The 19,580-nt window shown below is 41.3% G+C and overlaps 1 protein-coding gene and 1 long non-coding RNA gene across 3 annotated transcripts in view; both read left to right on the top strand.

Annotated features, from left to right (window-relative positions):
* Positions 1 to 19,580, top strand: part of LOC149983584 (uncharacterized) — a 473,580-nt gene that overhangs the window by 307,606 nt on the left and 146,394 nt on the right. The window lies entirely within an intron of this gene.
* The window catches only part of LOC110524582 (BMP/retinoic acid-inducible neural-specific protein 3), a 76,729-nt gene that overhangs the window by 41,636 nt on the left and 15,513 nt on the right, over positions 1 to 19,580 (top strand). For both annotated transcript variants that reach the window (XM_021604383.3, XM_090236036.1), the window contains exons 5-7: positions 4,581 to 4,686; positions 5,060 to 5,296; positions 8,811 to 9,033. In XM_021604383.3, coding sequence (XP_021460058.1) covers positions 4,581 to 4,686; positions 5,060 to 5,296; positions 8,811 to 9,033 — 566 coding nt within the window. The remainder of the gene's footprint in view (positions 1 to 4,580; positions 4,687 to 5,059; positions 5,297 to 8,810; positions 9,034 to 19,580) is intronic.

Here is a 19,580-nt window from a genome sequence, read left to right as displayed (position 1 = left end):
TTGGGGTGATTCGTTTCCATGTGAGCCTATGATTTGTTTACATGTACCTGTGGCAATGAGAGGATTATCATTGAGGAATTTCCCATGTATAGACAGACACCTTGTATGAAAGCAGTGTTTCACCAGCTGGTGAGCCACTGGTGTCAAATTTACATTTATTTAGATGTGATTGTTTAAAACTGGACTGCTAGACTGTTTTGTACATCTTGAGGTTTGGGGAACAACTTCTAAAGAATGTGGGGGAGGGGAGTAGGTGTGTGCTAAAATACATGTGACAGTCATACCTGACACAATTGTACAGTTCAACATTGATTTTGAACATTATCTAAGATGATGTAGAGTTATAAACTCACTTGTAGTTTGAAAGCATCCATCTGTTTATCATTGACTTTTCCCATTGCTATCCCATCTTTGGCCACCACAGACAGATAAGGCCATATATTCCTTAAAGTGAATTGGCAACGGGACACATCATGGCTTTGTTGGCAGCGTTCTCGTGGACAAAGTGCTGCTAAAATCGTCTGATTGAGATGAATGGAGCAGAAGTCCTCTGAGGTGCATTTGTTTAGGAGGCAGTTTCGGGTGACTGATGTGAAATATTCACAGCATCAGCTGCCTTTAATTCAGGCCATGGATTTTTACCTCGTCAAGATGAAGACGGATGGCAAAACAAAAGCATCTCTTAGAAAGAGGGCACCGGACAACGGCTTTAAGAGAACAGATTTCAGGAGGAGAAAAGCCTGTTGTCCTGGTATAATGTAGGAGCTATGGCTATAACACTTCAGGTGAAAAATAAAGGGAAAGGAAAAATGAAAAAGATAAAGAGGGGAGACGAAGGGAAGTGGTGCCTCTACAATTACGCATCAGAGTGATGAATCCTCGGTTCTATTTCAACAATTTCTTAGAGAGCTTGCCCCATTTGTCAGCCATTTTGGGTATGAGTTAAGGTGTCACGCTAATGAATAGAAGACATATGAAGAATACTGGGGTTCTGCCATCTGTAATAATCGGTGCTTTAACCTACCAGCGAGCAAGAAACACTGACAGGAGATACTAACAGTGCTGGGTGGACATAAATCAAGTGGTTAAAGTTTGATTTACAACCCAGGTCCGTTTCTACTAAGGTTTATTACAATTAGCCTGAAAAACAACTAGCCATCGATGGGGAGAGGACAGGAGTGTTTTTGACCCAATTTGCTGCCTTGCTACTGCAGTGTTTAGTCATTCATGTCCTCTTATGGTTCATTTGTAGGGGAATAAAGATAATTTGTGAGGCTGAGCTTTGGAAATCTAGTGAGAAAATATGGTTGCAGTTGTTCACGATGTAGAACAGATTTGATGTGGATAAATAAAAAAACTGTCTTGTTTTATCCCTTGTGTATCAATTAATTATTCATTTCATACAGATGTTGTCATCTTCGTTATTATATTGTTGTGTCCTCTTTAACGTTTTGCCACGTCCTCCCCCTCAAGAAAAAGACACCCTCAGATGTAAAAACTAGAGGAAGTTTGTTATTTTCTATCAAGGTCTTATATACTCTGGGAGGACTTTACAAATTAGATAAAGGTATGAGCTGCAGTTGGCTTCACTTACCCTTTAACCTCTGTCTGGGTCATCGTCAGTCAAGCTACTAATATGCAAGTTGTGAGTAATCTTAACCTTTAGCCAGCTCTGTTTCCTCTCTTTGCAACATTGTCTGCCAAGAGCACCAGAATTATTAAGCTCTGAGAGAAGGGAAGAGGGACGATAATTTGTTCCAAATCAAAAGGAGTCTCTCTCTCAGCCCCATCTAAAAAAAACAACATATCATAGTTTGCCTTGCCACAGTATTAACTCCTACTTTCTTCTCTTAAAGGTCCTCTGCTGCTCCCCTGCGGATTTCAATGAGCCTCCATTTATTTAGGGGGCACAAATATAATCTCATGCTAGTTTATTTTTTCTCCAAGTCGATAAGCTGATCCCCAGCTCTGGTTGACATCGTAGTGTAAGCCAGTGCAACAAAGTGGTTTTAAAACATCTTGCCGGAATCCTCAAAGAATGTCTAAACACGCGTAAACACATCTAGGATGCAAATGGGGATATGCTGCATCTACTAAGGCTATGCCTAGTGATTAAAAACAGGACGATTCTCTGTGGTGCCGTGAAAAAAGCAATTTCCAAAGAAGCGCCGGTCCCAAACATTAATGCCATTCCATACTTTTTTAACAGGTTGGTGTATAGGCCTCTTAATACCCATTATTATTTAAATATCTGACATCTGGGGCTCACTTACTGGCATTTTATGTATTATATTCTGCTTTTGTGGAATTACTCATAGGTGGAATTAACAGAAGGCATGATCTTCATCAGTTTCCATGCCTTTGCCTTAGTGGTATAATAATAATATTAATAATGCTTGCATTTAGAAAATAATTGAGCTTCCTTGTCATTTGAGTTATTGCACCATGCATATAAAAGTATGCAAGGGTTGTTACTGCATTGCTTTGGAGCACTTGGGATATGCTTATTTTCATTCTCGCTTTAAACCATTAGCTATTCCCAAACACTAAACACTTGCAAGACCTTTAAACAATTCCCCAGGGGCAGATTCTTTGGCTGAGGCAGGACAGGGGACTCTGGTCTCTGCCTTAATCAGAAGAAGCATCCATACTGTGAGTGAGTGCTGTTCCCGTATATCAAGTCTCATGTGGCTGAGTTTGGTAGATCATTGCGCTTGCAACGCCAGGGTTGTGGGTTTGAGTCCCACCAGGGACCAGTACGAAGTTAAAAAAAATATGCACTCACTACTGTTACTCGGTTTGGATAAGAGCATCTGCTGAATTACTTAAATGTAGAATATGATGATGCATACCAGACATGTCTCCATCACATAACCAAGCAGCACATTCCTATTCCAGGACAGCCTTTAAGAGCAATCGCCAGTCCTATTAAATGCAGCTGTTAGAATTTCTGATAGTCAGCACTCGATTATGGCATATTAATACAACCCCCGCTCACTCTCTCTCCACCTAATTTACATTTTTCTATCCACCAAAGTCCCAATAAGTTACTGAACATACTTTTATACAAACAACTGTTAAGACTTTTTTTTTTCTTAGTCCTTTCTATAAGAAATGTATTTAAGTGTGCGTATGCTCGGCTTCACTTGGTCCTTGTTGCAGATGGTCTCATTGCTATGCATAGAAAATCCAGATTTAAATTAAAACATTTCCCTTTAAGTTGGACATCTGTCTGTGTTAGAAATTTATCTGCCCATCCCTCTAGACATTTCTCGGATTTTAATTATTTTCGTTGAAGCATCAATAAAAAAAATAATGGAAATGCCGTCGATAGGCCTGCTGAAGTTGAGGTTTTTATTCTCTCTTTCTCAACCCTCTTCCCCCCTCTCCATTTCAAAGTAACTCAAACCTCAATGTTGAATGAAAAATGGAAAATAATATTTTGTGATTATCATATAATGAATCACTGCTGCTTATGTATGAAGGTTGGTCATGGTTCTGGTGTATTAATGTTTTGAATGCTTACCTTTTTGATACAGTTAAGTTTCTGTTCTTCATTTTCTTTCTTGTGTCTCACCCTTCCCTCTGTTTTCACAGTGACCTTAAAGTAGGTGTCAAAGAAAGACAACTTTTCTGCCCACAGAGGGAAAGGAAAGTGTCCCCTTTCTTCTGAATGTAGAACCATAGTTCCTCATTGATCTACACTGGTGATGTGGTTACTTTTATTGGCCCTTTGGGAAAATATTAAAAGAAGGATCCACTGTGGCATTAGGGGAGAATAACTTGCAAGTGACGAGGAGGGAGATGGATAGGCCCACAGGCTGCCAGACTTGGAATGGTGGCAGAGAAACCTTGATATATGGGAGCTTTTAAATCATCCTTTTGTCAAGGAGGATTGAGCTGTGATTGTGAACGATCTAACCGCTCACCCAGAGGAGAAGAGATCCAGTGTCTTTCTCATTTGTCAGTGTGAATCTAGTGATATGTCTGCCAGGCTTGCATGTAACTGCATCTTTCAAGACTTAAAGCATAATTGGAAGCTGCCACCGAAAATAATTCTTCATACGTAGTTCTTTCTTTTACTTTTTTGCAGACTCCACATTCTTCTCTCCCTTGTGTCAGATGACAGTGTTTTTTGGTTGCATTGCTACTGTATGTCATCATCGCTTTCTCTGAGTAGACAAGAAACCACCTCTCACCCTTAAGCTTATTCATGTACTATACTTTTTGGATATAACATAATGTGGCCTCTGAACAGAGAATTATCATCTAACAGACTATACTGAATAGTGGATATGTCTAAATGCACAACCTTGGTGTTGCATCATACACCAAACAACTGAACTACTGTACTACTACTTGTAATGTTTGTTGATATGAACATTTAAACGTGTCTCAATAAGGTATAAAATATTTAGTCCTGTGGAAGTACAGATGGTAGGATCTGAGTGAGCATACTCTTGTTGTTGATCTCATTCCACATGACATTCAGCTCTGCATCCCTACATTTTTTATGACTTTAGTGGCTCTCTTTTACAGTGTAGTGGAGTATTGCCATGTGCCTCTGTCTTTCCCGCTAGGTGACCGAAACCAGGACGGGCCCTCTTGGATGCAGTAACTATGACAACCTGGACTCAGTCAGCTCTGTTCTGGTTCAGAGCCCTGAAAACAAGATTAATCTGCAAGGTCGGCCATCCATAATTGAACCCACCCAGACATTCTGATGGAATTGTCACAGTTTATATTCTCTGCCAAACGTTAGACAAGAGGCACCAGAGTGTCAGAAGGAATTTACCTTCAATTCGTCTTTGTCTGGCATTGGAAACCGAACCTCTGGATTCCTAAGTGGATCACAGGGATTTGTAGACATATATATGAACAAGCCAGTGGAAATGTATCTATAAAGTGACCAGAAAATACCTCTTCTGTCCTATAGGAACTTACAGTAGAAAGTCTATAGTTAATACAGTATTTGAGTCTAGTTTACATTATTACAGTAATTTGTCTTGAAGTTTAGCCAGTGTTGTCATATATAAACTGTACCATGTCCTCTCCTCAGGTCTCCAGGCCATCCTACCAGAGTACCTGAGGGTCAGGTTCGTCCAGGCTGCTCTGAGCTACATCGGCTGTAACGTGGAGGGTCAGTTTGTGTGCCGAGACAATGACTGTTGGTGCCGCTGCAGCCCAGGCTTCCCCCAGTGTAATTGCCCCGAAGTGGACCTGAGGGCCATGGAGGCCAGCCTACTGCACATCAGAGACACCTGGAACATGGCCAACCAGGACTTTGAAGAGTCGGGTATGGGAGTATGACATTGATGATACACTCACAGAGGCGTATATAGAGAATTTGTAACATTCAATATACTTGCACAAATGTACTGCAACTGTATGTCAAATGAAATTGTATTGCGCCGAATAAAACCTTACCGTAAAATGCTTATTACAAGCCCTTAACCAACAATGCAGGTCAAAAAATAGAGTTCATTTTATTTGTTCACTTAATTTTATTTATTTGTAATATTTTCTTAAGTAAAAAAATAAAAAGTTACAACAATTACAATAACAAGGACATATACAGGGAGTTCCGATACTGAGTCAATGCGCAGGGTACAGGTTAGTTGATGTAATTTGTACATGTAAAGTGACTATGCCTAGATAATGAACAATGAGTAGCAGCAGTGTAAAAGGGGGGGGGGGGTGGATTGGGGGTTAGAAGCTGTGAAGTCTTATGGATTTGGGGTAGAAGCTGTTAAGGAACCTTTTAGACATGGCGCTCTGGTACCGCTTGTCATGCAGTAGCAGAGAGAACCGTCTATGACTTGGGTGACTGGAGTTTTTGATCATTTTTTGGGACTTCATCTGACACCGTCTAGTGTATATATTGGTCCTGGATGGCAGGAAGCTTGGCCCCAGTGACGTACACGGCAGGAGGCACTAGCCTCTGTAGCACCTTACGGTCAGATGCCGAGCAGTTTCCATACCAGGCGGTGATGCAACCATTCAGGATGCTCTCGATGGTGCAGCTGTAGAATGTTTTGAGGATCTGGGGACCAATGCCAAATCTTTTCAGTCTCCTGATATATGCCACAGAACCTTACACAACACGGTAATCAGTGTGACGTCTGCTGTCTATGGGTTCACATGTATATTTAAAGGCTGAATTATTCATATTAAATGTCCGGGTCACACTTGAGAAGTCTGTAAACGCATACAGCAACTCCAGAAAGTATTTACGCCCCTTGACTTGTTCCACATTTTGTTGTGTTACAGCCTGAATCTAAAATTTATTAAATAGAAATTTGCTGACACTGGCCTAAACACAATACCTCATAATGTCAAAGTACAAATTAATAAAAACGAGTGAATAAGTATTCAACCAATTTGTTATGGCAAGCCTAAATATGTTCAGGAGTAAACATTTGCTTAACAAGTCAAATAATAATTAAATTAACTGTGTGGAATAGTGTTTAACATGATTTTTGAAAACCTCAACTCTGTACCCCACACATACATGTAAGGTCCCTCAGTTGAGCAGTGAATTTCAAACACAGATTTAACCACAAAAACTAGGGAGGTTTTCCAAAGCCTCGCCAAGAAGGACAGACATTGAATATCCCTTTGAGCATGGTGAAGATGCTTTTCTACACCCAATCACTACAAAGATACAGGCGTCTTTCCTAACTCAGTAGCCGGAGAGGAAGGAAACTGCTTTAGGATTTCACCATGAGGCCAATGGTGACTTTAAAACAGTTAGAGGGTGTTTAATGGCTGTGATAGGCGAAAACTGAGGATGGATCAACAACATTGTAGTTACTACACAATACTAACCTAATTGACAGAGTGAAAAGGAAGCCTCTACAGAATAAAAATATTCCAAAACATGTATCCTGTTTGCAATAAGGCAGTAAAGTAAAACGGCAAAAAAAATTGAAAAATATATTAACTTTATGTCCTGAATACCAAGTGTTCTGTTTGGGGCAAATCCAACACATCACCGAGTACCACTCTTCATATTTTAAAGCGTGGTGGCGGAATCATGTTATGGATGTGCTTGTCATCGGCAAGGACTAGGGAGTTTTTTATGATAAAAATAAACAGAATAGCTAAGCACAATCCTAGAGGAAATCCTGGTTGTCTATTTTCTAACAAACACTGGGAGACAAATTCACCTTTCAGCATGACATTATCCTAAACACAAGGCCAAATATACACTGGAGTTGCTTCCCAAGACAACATTGAATGTTCCTGAGTGGCCTGGTTAAATTTTTTACTTTAATTTGCTTGAAAATAGTATATGGCAAGACTTAAATGGCTGTCTAGCAATGATAAACAACCAACTTGACAGAGCTTGAAGAATTATTTTAAAGAATAATGTGCAAATATTGTACAATCCAGGTGTGGAAAGCTCGTAGAGCCTTACCCAGAAAGACTCACAGCCGTAACCGCTGGCGATTTTAACATGTATTGACTCAGGGTTGTGAATACTTATGTATATGAAATATTTGTGTATTTCATAAAAATAAACATGTTTTCACTTTGTCATTATAGGGTATTGTGTGTCGATGGGTGAGGAAAAAGTTATATTTAATCAATTTTGAATTCAGGCTGTAATAAAACAATGTGGAATAAGTCAAGGGGTATGAATACTTTCTGAAGGCACTGTATATTTAATTCACATGGCCCATGCAAGGGACTAAACCCACAACCTTGATGTTGGCAGCATTATAGTGTAACTGTCTGAGCCAGTTGGACCAATTATACCCTCCACACCATCTGCCCTACTGCATTGTTGATGTGAGCTGTTTAATTTGCCCAGGTTCAGTACCTGTAGTTCTGCAGTGGTTTGCCTCGGAGCAGAGCTGTGGGAAGGCATTAAGAGAGAAGCATTGTTACCTAGCTGTTTTCATCGTCTGACAAGATAATAATGGTGGGAAGAGGCCTGGGCTTTCAGGGATGAGGTGTCATTGTCGTGGCAGTGAAACAGCGCTCTAGTCTTGGCATGAACAGACTTTTTTTTTTTGTCTTTTTTTTTTGTGTCCCGGGAATGGTGCCAGCCTAAGCAGGTTTACTCAGGGTGCAATGGAGCACACTAATTCATTTGAATGCAGCAGCTGGAGGCTGATTTAAAACATGTAAACATCCTTTACCGAGCACATCATGGAATCTAATGGCCGTAAAGTCACTACTACGTTTACTTCTAATTGCAATCTGAGATCTCTCTCCTAATATAGCGATGGTTTATCAAAAATTCACAGCAGTACATATTACACCATGGCTAATCACTTTGAGAGCAAATGACGATTGTAATCAGAGATAATCAACATCACTGTTAATTGTAAATATCACTGTCACTTTCTCATTACAGATTAATTAGAATTGAATTCTGAAAAATCTATTCAATCATGAAAGCATATATCGATTGCTCTGAAAATCGTTTTTTTTCTTTGACTCGTTAAACCTAACACTTACCATGAAGCAATGTCATATTTTTTGCTGCTTTTCAATCTGTTTGGCTGTTGTGCCTCTGCACACAGAGCCATGAGCTTGCTTTGCCAGGAGCTGGCTGGGTTCTTGGTGTTTCAAACAGAGACACAGACCTACATTTATTTCTGCCTCTTTCTATTAGCATATGCATCACTTCCATTTTCCCCCACCGCGGCCCGGCAAATCAAGTCCCATGTCCTCTCTCTAAAGTGATCCCTTAATGCCGTCTGACTTTATCAGACAAAATGAACAGAATCATATAAATAAATAAGCGGACCAGAACGACAAGGGGGCATTAAACCTCTCCACACCTGTCTGCCTTTCAGAGGAGTTCCAGAACTTTTTGCGGAGACTCCCGATGTTCTACGCCCTCAACACATCTGCCATCCAGTACTTCTGGAAGATGGAGCCGGCCATCCACCAACGCTACAGACAGCTGGAGCTCAGCAGCAGACAGCTCATTGCCAAATCCCGACGAATCGTCAACAAACTCTTCACCCTCAGCAAGAGGTGTCGGACACAGCCGAAAGTCATTGTGCTGAGAGAGAGGTGAGACTGTATTATGATAAACGTTGCCTGTGAAGTTTAGCTGGCATGTAAAATACCAGTCAAAAGTTTGGACACCTACAGTACTTGTTCCAGGGTTTTTCTTTATTTTTACTATTTTCTACATTGTAGAATAATATTGAATCAAATCAACTTTATTTGTCACATGCGCAGAATACAACAAGTGCATACCTTACTGTCAAATGCTTTCTTTTAAGCCCTTAACCAACAGTGCAGTTCAAAAAGAGTTAAGACAATATTTACCAAATAAATTAAACTTAAAAATGTAATAGTCTGGTGGTCATTTGTTTAATTGTTCAGCAGTCTTATGGCTTGGGGGTAGAAGCTGTTAAGGAGCCTTTTGGTCCTAGACTTGGCGGTCCGGTACCACTTGCCGTGCGGTAACAAAGAAAACAGTTTATGATTTGGGTGACTGGAATCTGACAATTTTATGGGCTTTCCTCTGGATTGCAGGAAGCTTGGCCCGAGGGAGGTACTGAGCCGTACGCATTACCCTCTGTAGCGCTTTACGGCCAGATGCCGAGCAGCTGCCATACCAGGCGGTGATGCAACCGATGGTGTAGCTTTAGAACTTTGAGGATCTGGGGACCCATGCCAAGTCTTTTCAGTCTCCTGAGGGGGGAAAGGTTTTGTCGTGCCCTCTTCATGAGTGTCTTGGTGTGTTTGGACCATGATAGTTCGTTGGTGATGTGGTCACCAAGGAACTTGAAGCTCTCGACCCTCTCCACTACAGCCCCATTGATGTTAATGGGGGCTGGTCTGGCCCGCCTTTTCCTGTAGTCCACGACCAGCTCCTTAATGTTGCTCACATTGAGGGAGAGGTTGTTGTCCTGGCACCACACTGCCAGTTCTCTGACCTCCTCCCTATAGGCTGTCTCATCGTTGTCGGTGTCAGCAAACTTAATAACGGTGTTGGAGTGTTTGTTTGGGCGTGGGTGAACAGGGAGTACAGGAGGGGACTGAGTACACACCCATGAGGGGCTCCAGTGTTGATGATCAGCATGGCAGACGTGTTGTAGCCTCCCCTTACCACCTGGGGGAAGCTCATCAGGAAGTCCAGGATCCAGTGACTGCACTTGAATACATCTGGTATCATATAAAATATATTTTATATTTTCTTCAAAGTAGCCACCCTTTGCCTTGATTACAGCTTTGCACACTCACTTGGCATTCTCTCAACCAGCTTCATGAGGTAATCACCTGGAATGCATTTAAATTAACACGTGTGCCTTGTTAAAAGTTACTTTGTGTAATTTCTTTCCTTCTTAATGCATTTGAGCCAATCAGTTGTGTTGTGACAAGGTAGAGGTGGTATACAGAAGATAGCCCTATTTGGTAAAAGACCAAGTCCCTATTATGGCAAGAACAGCTCAAATAAGCAAAGAGAAACGACAGTCCATTACTTGAACTTCTTATGGTATAGGGGACGCTTGCGTCCCACTTGGCCAAAAGCCAGGGAAATGCAGCGCGGCAAATTCAAATAAAATGGGTGAATCCAGCCAACAAGTCAGATTTTAAAAAGGCTTTTTGGCGAAAGCCATAAGAAGCTATTATCTGATGATAGCACAACCGTAAACAAAGAGTAGCATATTTCAACCCTGCAGGCTCTACACAAAACACAGAAATAAAATGTAAAACATGCCTTACCTTTGACGAGCTTCTTTTGTTGGCACTCCATGTCCCATAAACATGACAATTGGTCATTTTGTTCAATTAATTCCATCCATATATATACAAAATGTCAATTTATTTGGTGTGTTTGATCCAGAAAAAAAACAGCTTCCAAATTGCGCAACGTCAATACAAAATATCTCAAAAGTTGCCTGTAAAGTTTGCCAAAACATTTCAAACTAGTTTTGTAACACAACTTTAGGTATTTTTAAACGTTAATAATCAATCAAATTGAAGACTGGTCTATCTGTTTTCAATAGAGGACGAGAGGAAACTAATGCTACTTTTCAAGTCTTGGGCACTCAACAGCGTTACTTTTTTCCAACATGGCTGTACTTCTTCATTGCACAAAGGAATAACCTCAACCAAATTCCAAGGACTGGTGACATCCAGTGGAAGCGGTAAGAACTGACAACAAGTGCCTAAGAAATGTGGTTTCCCAATGAGAACTCACTGAACAGAGACGTCAAAAAAATAAATTCTGAACGGTTAGCCCTCAGGGTTTTGCCTGCTATGTTATACTCACAGACATGATTCAAACAGTTTTAGAAACTTCAGTGTTTTAACCAAATCTACAAATAATATGCATATCTTATATTCTTGGCATGAGTAGCAGGAAGTTGAAATTGGGCACGCTATTTATCCAAAAGTGAAAATGCTGCCCCCTATACCTTAAGAAGTTAAGACATGAAGGTCAGTCAATCTGGAAAATGCCAAGAACTTTGAACGTTTCTTCAAGTGCAGTCACAAAAACCGTCAAGCGCTATGATAAAACTGGCTGTCATAAGGACTGCCATAAAGGAAGAGCCAGAGTTAACTCTGCTGCAGAATATAAGTTCATTAGAGTTAACTGCACCTCAGATTGCAGTTCAAATAAATGCTTCACAGAGTTCAAGTAACAGACACATCTCAAAATTAACTGTTCAGAGGAGACTGCATGAATCAGAACTTCATGCTTGAATTGCTGCAAAGAAACCACTACTAAAGGACTCCAATAAGAAGAGACTTGCTTGGGCCACAAGCAATGGTCCTTAGACCAGTGGAAATCTGTCCTTTGGTCTGATGAGTCCTATTTTCAACCAACTGTCTTTGTGAGATGCTGAGCGGTGAATGGATGATCTCTGTATGCGTGGTTTCCACCGTGAAGCATGGAGGAGGAGATGTGATCGTGTGGGGGTGCTTTGCTGGTGACACTGTCAGTGATTTATTTAGATTTCAAGGCACACTTAACCAGCATGGCTACCACAGCATTCTGCAGTGATACGCCATCCCATCTGGTTTGCGCTTAGTCCCACTATCATTTGTTTTTCAAAAGGACAATGACCCAACACACATCCAGACTGTGTAATTACTATTTGACCAAGGAAGAGAGTGATGGAGTGCTGCATCCAATGACCTGGCCTCCACAATCACCCGACGTCAACCCAATTGAGAAAGTTTGGGTTGAGTTGGACAGCAGAGTGAAGGAAAAGCAGTCAACAACTGCTTAGCATATGTGGGAACTTCTTCAAAACTGGTGGAAAAGCATTCCACCTGAAGCTGGTTGAAAGAAAGCCAAAAGTGTTCAAAGCTGTCATCCAGGCAAAGAAGGGTGGCTACTTTGAAGAATCTCAAATATAAAATATATTTTGATTTGTTTAACACTTTTTTTGGTTACTACATGATTCCATATGTGTTATTTCATAGCTGTGATGTCTTCACTATTATTCTAAAAATAAAGGAAAACCCTTGAATGAGTAGGTGTCTGTCCAAACCTTTGACTGGTACCGTGTGTGCATGAAGAATGCGAGGGGGGGGGGGGGGTACAGAAGGAAAGATTGGGAGGGAGTGACAGGGACGTGACTGGATGCTATGATAAACATTGTTTGTGATTATTTAAATTATATGGATGAAAAATCAAGCCTCAAACTGGTAGTTATATTTCTGTGCTATCTCTGGATGAGGTATCAAACAATTTTTTTTTTTTTATCTTCTTATGGCTAGCGGAACCCTCAACAACATTCCGCTGAAATGGCAAATATATAACTTTCATACATTCACATGTGCAATACACCAAATTAAAGATAAACCTCTTGTTAATCTACCCATCGTGTCTGATTTCAAAAAGGCTTTATAGCGAAACCACAACATATGTTAGGTCAGAGCCTAGTCACAGCCAAAGAGAGGAGTCACAAAAAGCAGAAAGAGATGCAAATAATCACTAACCTTTGACGATCTTCATCAGATGACACTCATAGGACTTCATGTTACACAATACATGTATGTTTTGTTCGATAAAGTGCATATTTATATCCAAAAATCTCAGTTTACATTGGCGCGTTACGTTCAGTAATGTTTTGCTTCCAAAACATCTGGTGATTTTGCAGAGCCACATCAATTTACAGAAATAGTCATCATAAACTTTAATATAAGTGTTATGCACAGAATTAGAGATATACTTCTCCTTAATGGAACCGCTGTGTCAGATTTCAAAACTTTACGGAAAAAGCAAACCATGCAATCTGAGTACGGCGCTCAGACAACAAATCAAGCCATACAGATATCCGCCATGTTGGAGTCAACAGAAGTCAGAAATAGCGTTATAAATATTCACTTACCTTTGATCATCATCAGAATCCACTCCCAGGAATCCCAGTTCCACGATTAAATGTTTGATTTGTTCGATAAAGTCCATCATTTATGTTCAAATACCTCCTTTGTTAGTGCGTTCAGTTCACAAATCCAAACTCATGACGCGATGGCAGGTCCAGGCTAAAGTTCAGAAGAAAAGTCATATTACAGTTCGTAGAAACATGTCAAACGATGTATAGAATCAATCTTTAGGATGTTTTTATCATAAATCTTCAATAATGTTCCAACCGGAGAATTCCTTTGTCTTCAGAAATGCAATGGAATGCAAGCATGAGTGCGTTACCAGCTCATGCCACTCTGGCAGACCTCTGACTCATTCAGGTCCCATTCCCCCCCTCCTTCACAGTGGAAGCATCAAACAAGGTTCTAAAGACTGTTGACATCTAGTGGAAGCCTTAGGAAGTGCAATATGACCCCATAGACACTGTATATTCGATAGGCAATGAGTTGAAAAACTACAACCTCAGATTTCCCACTTCCTGGTTGGATTGTTCTCAGGTTTTCGCCTGCCATATGAGTTCTGTTATACACAGACATCATTCAAACAGTTTTTTAGAAACTTCAGTGTTTTCTATCCAAATATACTAATAATATGCATATATTAGCAACTGGGCCTGAGTAGCAGGTAGTTTACTCTGGGCACACTTCATCCAAACGTGAAAATGCTGCCCCCTATCCCAAACAGGATTTATCTTTATTTAGCTAGGCAAGTCAGTTAAGAACAAATTCTTATTTTCAATGATGGCCTTGTTCAGGGGCAGACCGACAGATGTTTACCTTGTCAGCTTGGGGATTTGATCTTGCAACCTTTCGGTTACTAGTCCAACGCTCTAACCACTAAGCTGCCTGCCGCCCCAAAGTGTTGTGTTTATAACATGGCAATAAACACAACACTTTGTTTTCAGCAGAGACCTGAGAAGGGTTTTTGTAGAAAGAATTGGTTCGATGCTGATGACTTGGTCCCGGTCTAGTCTCCCTTCAAAATTTCCAGGCCATGTAAGAAATCTGCCTGAGAATCCCTTTTATGCCTGAATAGACTCGGGGATGTTGTGAATGTCCCAGTCAAAAATGGCTGCTGTTCAGACATACACATTGTTGATAGGCGAAGGGAGATGAATTCTGTACTCTGCATATTGCTTTGACATTTCTGCACTGATTTATTTTGTTTCTTATGTTCAAAAGAGTTCACAGGCAATCAATCAGAACATGAGATAGCATCTCCAATTTCACCAACCCTCTTGTCGGGTGAAACTCTGCTGTGTTTGTGTTTTTCTTTATTTTTTTTCCCATATTTCTTCGTCAGGGGAAAATTGACTTTAACAAGCATAGAGGACTGATTAATAAAACTGAAACTCTATTTCATACATGAGATATACTGAGAGCTTTGATTTTAATAGACTACATACAGAGAATACAGTAGTTACCTAGATCTGACTAATACCGTCAGCCATAATTTATTTAATTCATTCATGTTTATTATTTAGATACAAAATCCCATTGAGAGAACATCCATTTCATTAGTCTTTCCTTTTACTGTTATTTTGCTCAGTGAATGACTGTATTCTGTGGTGTTGAGTGTCTTTTTGTATGACTTTCCCTCTTTTTTGACGAAACTGTAGCGGTAAATGAGTGAATAGGTGTGGAGTCAGGCGCAGAGAGCAAAGGATACGGGAAAAACACGCTTTAATGTCCAGAAAATCACACGAACAAAAATCAGGCGAACAACACGTGAAGAAAATAAATGACAGCGAGAAAACCCGAAAATGCAAAACACAAACCACTCTAACAAATACAGATGAACAAGCCCGCACAAACAGAAGCGGGCTGAACTAACTTAAATAACCCCACCCTAACAACCAAACAAGAAACAGGTGAAACCAATTAGACAAAACCAAAAGAACACAGAACAATGGATCGGTGGCAAATAGTAGACCGGCGACGCCGAGCGCCACCCGAACCAGAAGGGGAGTCACCCTCGGTAATATTCGTGACAGAAGCTACCTATAATGGATACAAATAAAAGGTCTGTGGCCATGAGATTCTCATAAACTATGTTAATTTGTAAAAGTCTCCTAGTACTACTGCTATTGTGTCTCTAACACAGAAGTGATCGTGTACATGAAGAGACTCTGTGACAAATTTCTCTTAATGGGTTTTAGTAAAGCAATACAAGCTACTCTCTGCCCCTCCAATGTCCAGTATAGGTTTCTTTGCCCCTTCCGTTTCTCAACCTTATGGTGTTTCGACAAATTGTTTCATGGATGCAATTCAAAAAGTAACTCCAGTTATTCACAGAGAATTGGGTGCCAGCACAGAGATGCAGATACACAGGGCTGTATTTTCGGCTGGTGCTAAGGTGCACATTAGTTTGCAATTTTGTCATGTAAAAACTGGTGCACTGGCATTTTCCAAACCTAACGCCAGGTTTGGCTATTTACCTGTTTAACATCAGCTTGAAGGGGTGGCAATATTTGAGGTGTGTTCTTAACAAGTGCAAAAGTCACAATTTCTTGCAGTGCTAATGGGAAGAGTTAAGACTCACAAAAAGCAGGTCTTAACTGTAATGCAGTAGATAATGGCATGGATTTTGAGAGCGAAAGCGCACCCTATCCAGCCATGATGCACAGTGCCCATGGAAGGAGAGATGTGCCTTTTTTGCAGGTGAATCTCATATTTAGAAACAATAGATTTTTTTCCACCCCCATTTAATTTGATTTAAAAAATAACAAGCATATCCTGCCCTCCCCTTAATATAGGCTGGTTTAGCAGCATCACATAGTGCGTCTTTTTATCGTGACCATTAGCCAAGTAACCTATGAATAAGGAGGTTTTAAATTGTCTACAGAGTGATTGGAAATGTTTTTGATGCAACTGGTCAGGATGTTCTCGATAGTGCAGCGTTAGGACCCAGGGCAGCATGCCAAAGTTCTTCAGCCGCCTTAGGAAATAGAGACGCTGTTGTGCACTCTTGACATGAGTGGTGGTTTTATTGGTCCATGACAAGTCCTCGGTGATGTGGACTCCAAGGAACTTCAAACTCGTGACTCTCTCTACTACTGCAGTCCCATTGATGTGGATCAATGGTAGAGTATCCATCCCCTCGTCCAATTACCAGACACGCTCCTCCAAACTATTCAGTCTTCCTATAATGCCATATCAACCAGGTAAAAAAATATATATTTGCCTTGCAAAGGTAGGTAACGATAGAATTGAGAGGAGCCTAGTATTTTGTATAGAAGTATGAATATTGTGCGTAAAGACATTTAGGCCTACATGCGCACACAGTTCCATGAAATGAGAGAAGTGATTTATGGTATATTTCTGACTCGATCCTATTTAGACATATTGTTGTTGGTTTAAAATACTTAGTTTTTTGTTTAATTCGATTAAAAACCAAACTTATTAGAAAGATTTGTCGTTAATTGGTTTATGGTGAGAACACGCATGGCTCGAAAACAATGTAATTTCAGCTGCTAATTCTGGATAAGCGCTAATATGATCTGTAAAATGGTTCCATGATGTTTATAAAACATTACATTTGCGAGCAGTATCACAGTGAGTGGACATTTCCTCATTCTCTTTATATTGGATCTTTATCCAGCTCCTGTGAAAAGTTTGGATATGCATAAAACCCTCCATAGTTTTAAGTTGTCTGTATTATACACCCACAAGGAGCAAGTATGGTGCCTGTAACTGTATTTAGACATGGCCTATTTAAAACAAGTTGTCAAATTTGATAACAATTGTACAGTTTTTTTTTTTTAGGTATTATCAATAGCCTAGTGAATGTAATATTGACTACATTTGGCATGTCCAGACTGCAATTTTGGCCAGCAGCATGTAACGGTTTTGACTTGAGGTTATTTTTTATAGGGGTGCCAGGTAGGTTTTGCGCAGCTGATGCTGGCTATTTAATTGGGAATTAAAGGGAAAGCACCCTATTGGAAGGAGAAGCACTGAGACGGCTCAAAATAATTCAGGGCCGTCACACACCCCCTCCCCTGGAAAAAGCTGACCATTGCCCTGGAAGGCACATCTTGTTCGGGGAAACCGAGAAAGGTCTCCTCATCACTTTCCTCTACAAACATTTTCATGACTTTTTGGAGCTCACGCTCCTCAGCTGAGGGGTCACAGGCCTTAAGGTGTGAGACTTCTGGGTCTGGGAATCCGAGAAAAGTCTCCTCACTTTCCTCTTCAAAGATATCCAAGATCTTGCGGCGCTCAATCGCCTCCAATTCCTCAGCCGAGGGGTAACAGGCCTTAAGGCGTGAGACATGGACAATGCGCATATCTTCACCTGTGTCCTCTTTCACCACTCGGTAGTTCAAAGGGCCCATCTGCTCCACAATCCTATATGGTCCTTGCCATTTAGGAGCGAGCTTGGCAGAGAAGAATTGTTCAGCTTTCGAGTAAGGATGAGAGCGAAGCCACACCCGATCACGAAGCTGAAACTGCATGTCTCGTCTGTTCTTATCATAATTTCTCTTCTGCTTGAGTCGAGCCTGGATCATGTTCTTTGAGACAAGAGCTCTCAAGTCATGGAGATGGACTACCTGGTCATAGCAAGCAGCGTCTGGAGTAAGCTGCTGGGGCTGTAGCACCATATCCAAGGGTCCTCGGAGGGGACGACTTAGGTTCAGCTCTGCAGGTGTGACTCCAGTGGACTCTTGCACAGCAGAATTCAGGGCAAATCGAAACTCGTGAAGGTGCTTGTCCCAGTGTTTGTGCTGGGTCCCTACATAGGAAGCAATCATTGTCTTCAAGGTTCGATTTACTCTCTCAGTGAGATTGGTCTGTGGGTGATAGGCCGTGGTCAACTTCTGTCTCAGGTTCCATCTTTGGCAGGTCTCCTCAAAGAGATCAGAGACAAATTGGGAACCTCGATCAGACAGGATGTAATCAGGCACTCCCCAGCGAGTCAGGATCTCTTTCGTAAGGATGTTAGAGACGGTCCTTGCTGTGGCCTGACGCAGGGAAAAGAGTTCCACCCACTTTGAATAATAATCAACAAACACAAGCATGTACACATTCTGATTGGAGCTTCTAGGAAATGGACCCATCAAATCCACTCCTAGCATTTCCCAAGGTCGGGTAACCACCGTTTGCTGCAACTTGCCAGCAGGCTTTCTACCTTCTGGTTTGTACATTTGACAAACCTGACAGTTTCGGATGTGTGACTTCACATCCATGCTCAGATGTGGCCAGTACAGTAACGCTTGCAACCGCTTGTAGGTTTTGAACCTGCCCAAATGACCAGCTAATGGGTCTTCATGGAAATGTTGAAGCAGTTGTAGGCGTAGAGTTTCAGGTATGTACAATTGGTAGAGGGTTCTGTGAGGTAGTTGTACAACACGGTAGACTTTGTCTTCCATGATGGTCAGCTTTGTGGTAGGATTGACCATCTTTTCTCCATCTTCCAGGATAGTCTGGTACAAAGTCTGTACTTCTGGATCATCCTGTTGGGCTTTCCATATGGTCTCATCAGAGATGGGAAAGTCTGTTTTGGGCGAGTCTCGACTGCTTGACAGGACAGTAGCACATGTAAAATGAGGGCCACCGTTATCACAAGCAGGAGCCCTGGATAAGGCATCTGGAACAGTGTTGTATTTTCCTTTCCTGTATTCTACTGCAAAGGTGAACTCTTGCAACCGTAGAGCCCATCTTATGAGTCTGGTGCTTGGTTTGTTGGTCTTGAACACCCACACAAGGGAGGAATGGTCAGTGACCACAGTGAAGTGTCTTCCCTCCAGGTAGTACCTCCACTTTTCCAAAGCCCAGACAACTGCAAGGCACTCTTGCTCGGTTGTGGAGTAGTTCCGTTCTGCTCCATTCAATGTCCGACTGGCGAACGCTAGCACTTCTTCAGTGCCAAGTCCAGTCTGTTGGACTAGGACAGCACCAAGTCCAACATCACTTGCATCAGTGTAAACAACAAAAGGGGAATCAAAGTTGGGATGACCTAAAATGGGAGGTGTGACGAGGTGTCGTTTCAGGGTTTCAAAGGATGTCTGGCACTCTGCCGTCCATAGGAATTTCACTCCTTTTCGCTTCAACGCGTTGAGGGGTTCTGCCACCTGGGAGAAGTTCGACACAAACCGATGGTACCATCCAGCCATCCCAAGGAACCGTTGAAGGGCCTTGAGTGTGGTTGGCACAGGAAAATCTTGTACCGCCTTGGTCTTTTCAGGATCCACATGAATGTCGTCGAAAGACACAATATGTCCAAG

This window comes from Oncorhynchus mykiss, chromosome 5 (assembly GCF_057628025.1).
Source record: "Oncorhynchus mykiss isolate SJ-2025 chromosome 5, ASM5762802v1, whole genome shotgun sequence".
Classification (NCBI taxonomy): Eukaryota; Metazoa; Chordata; class Actinopteri; order Salmoniformes; family Salmonidae; genus Oncorhynchus; species Oncorhynchus mykiss.
The sequence above is the reverse complement of the archived record's forward strand: the minus strand, read 5'-3'. Positions and strand labels throughout refer to the sequence as shown.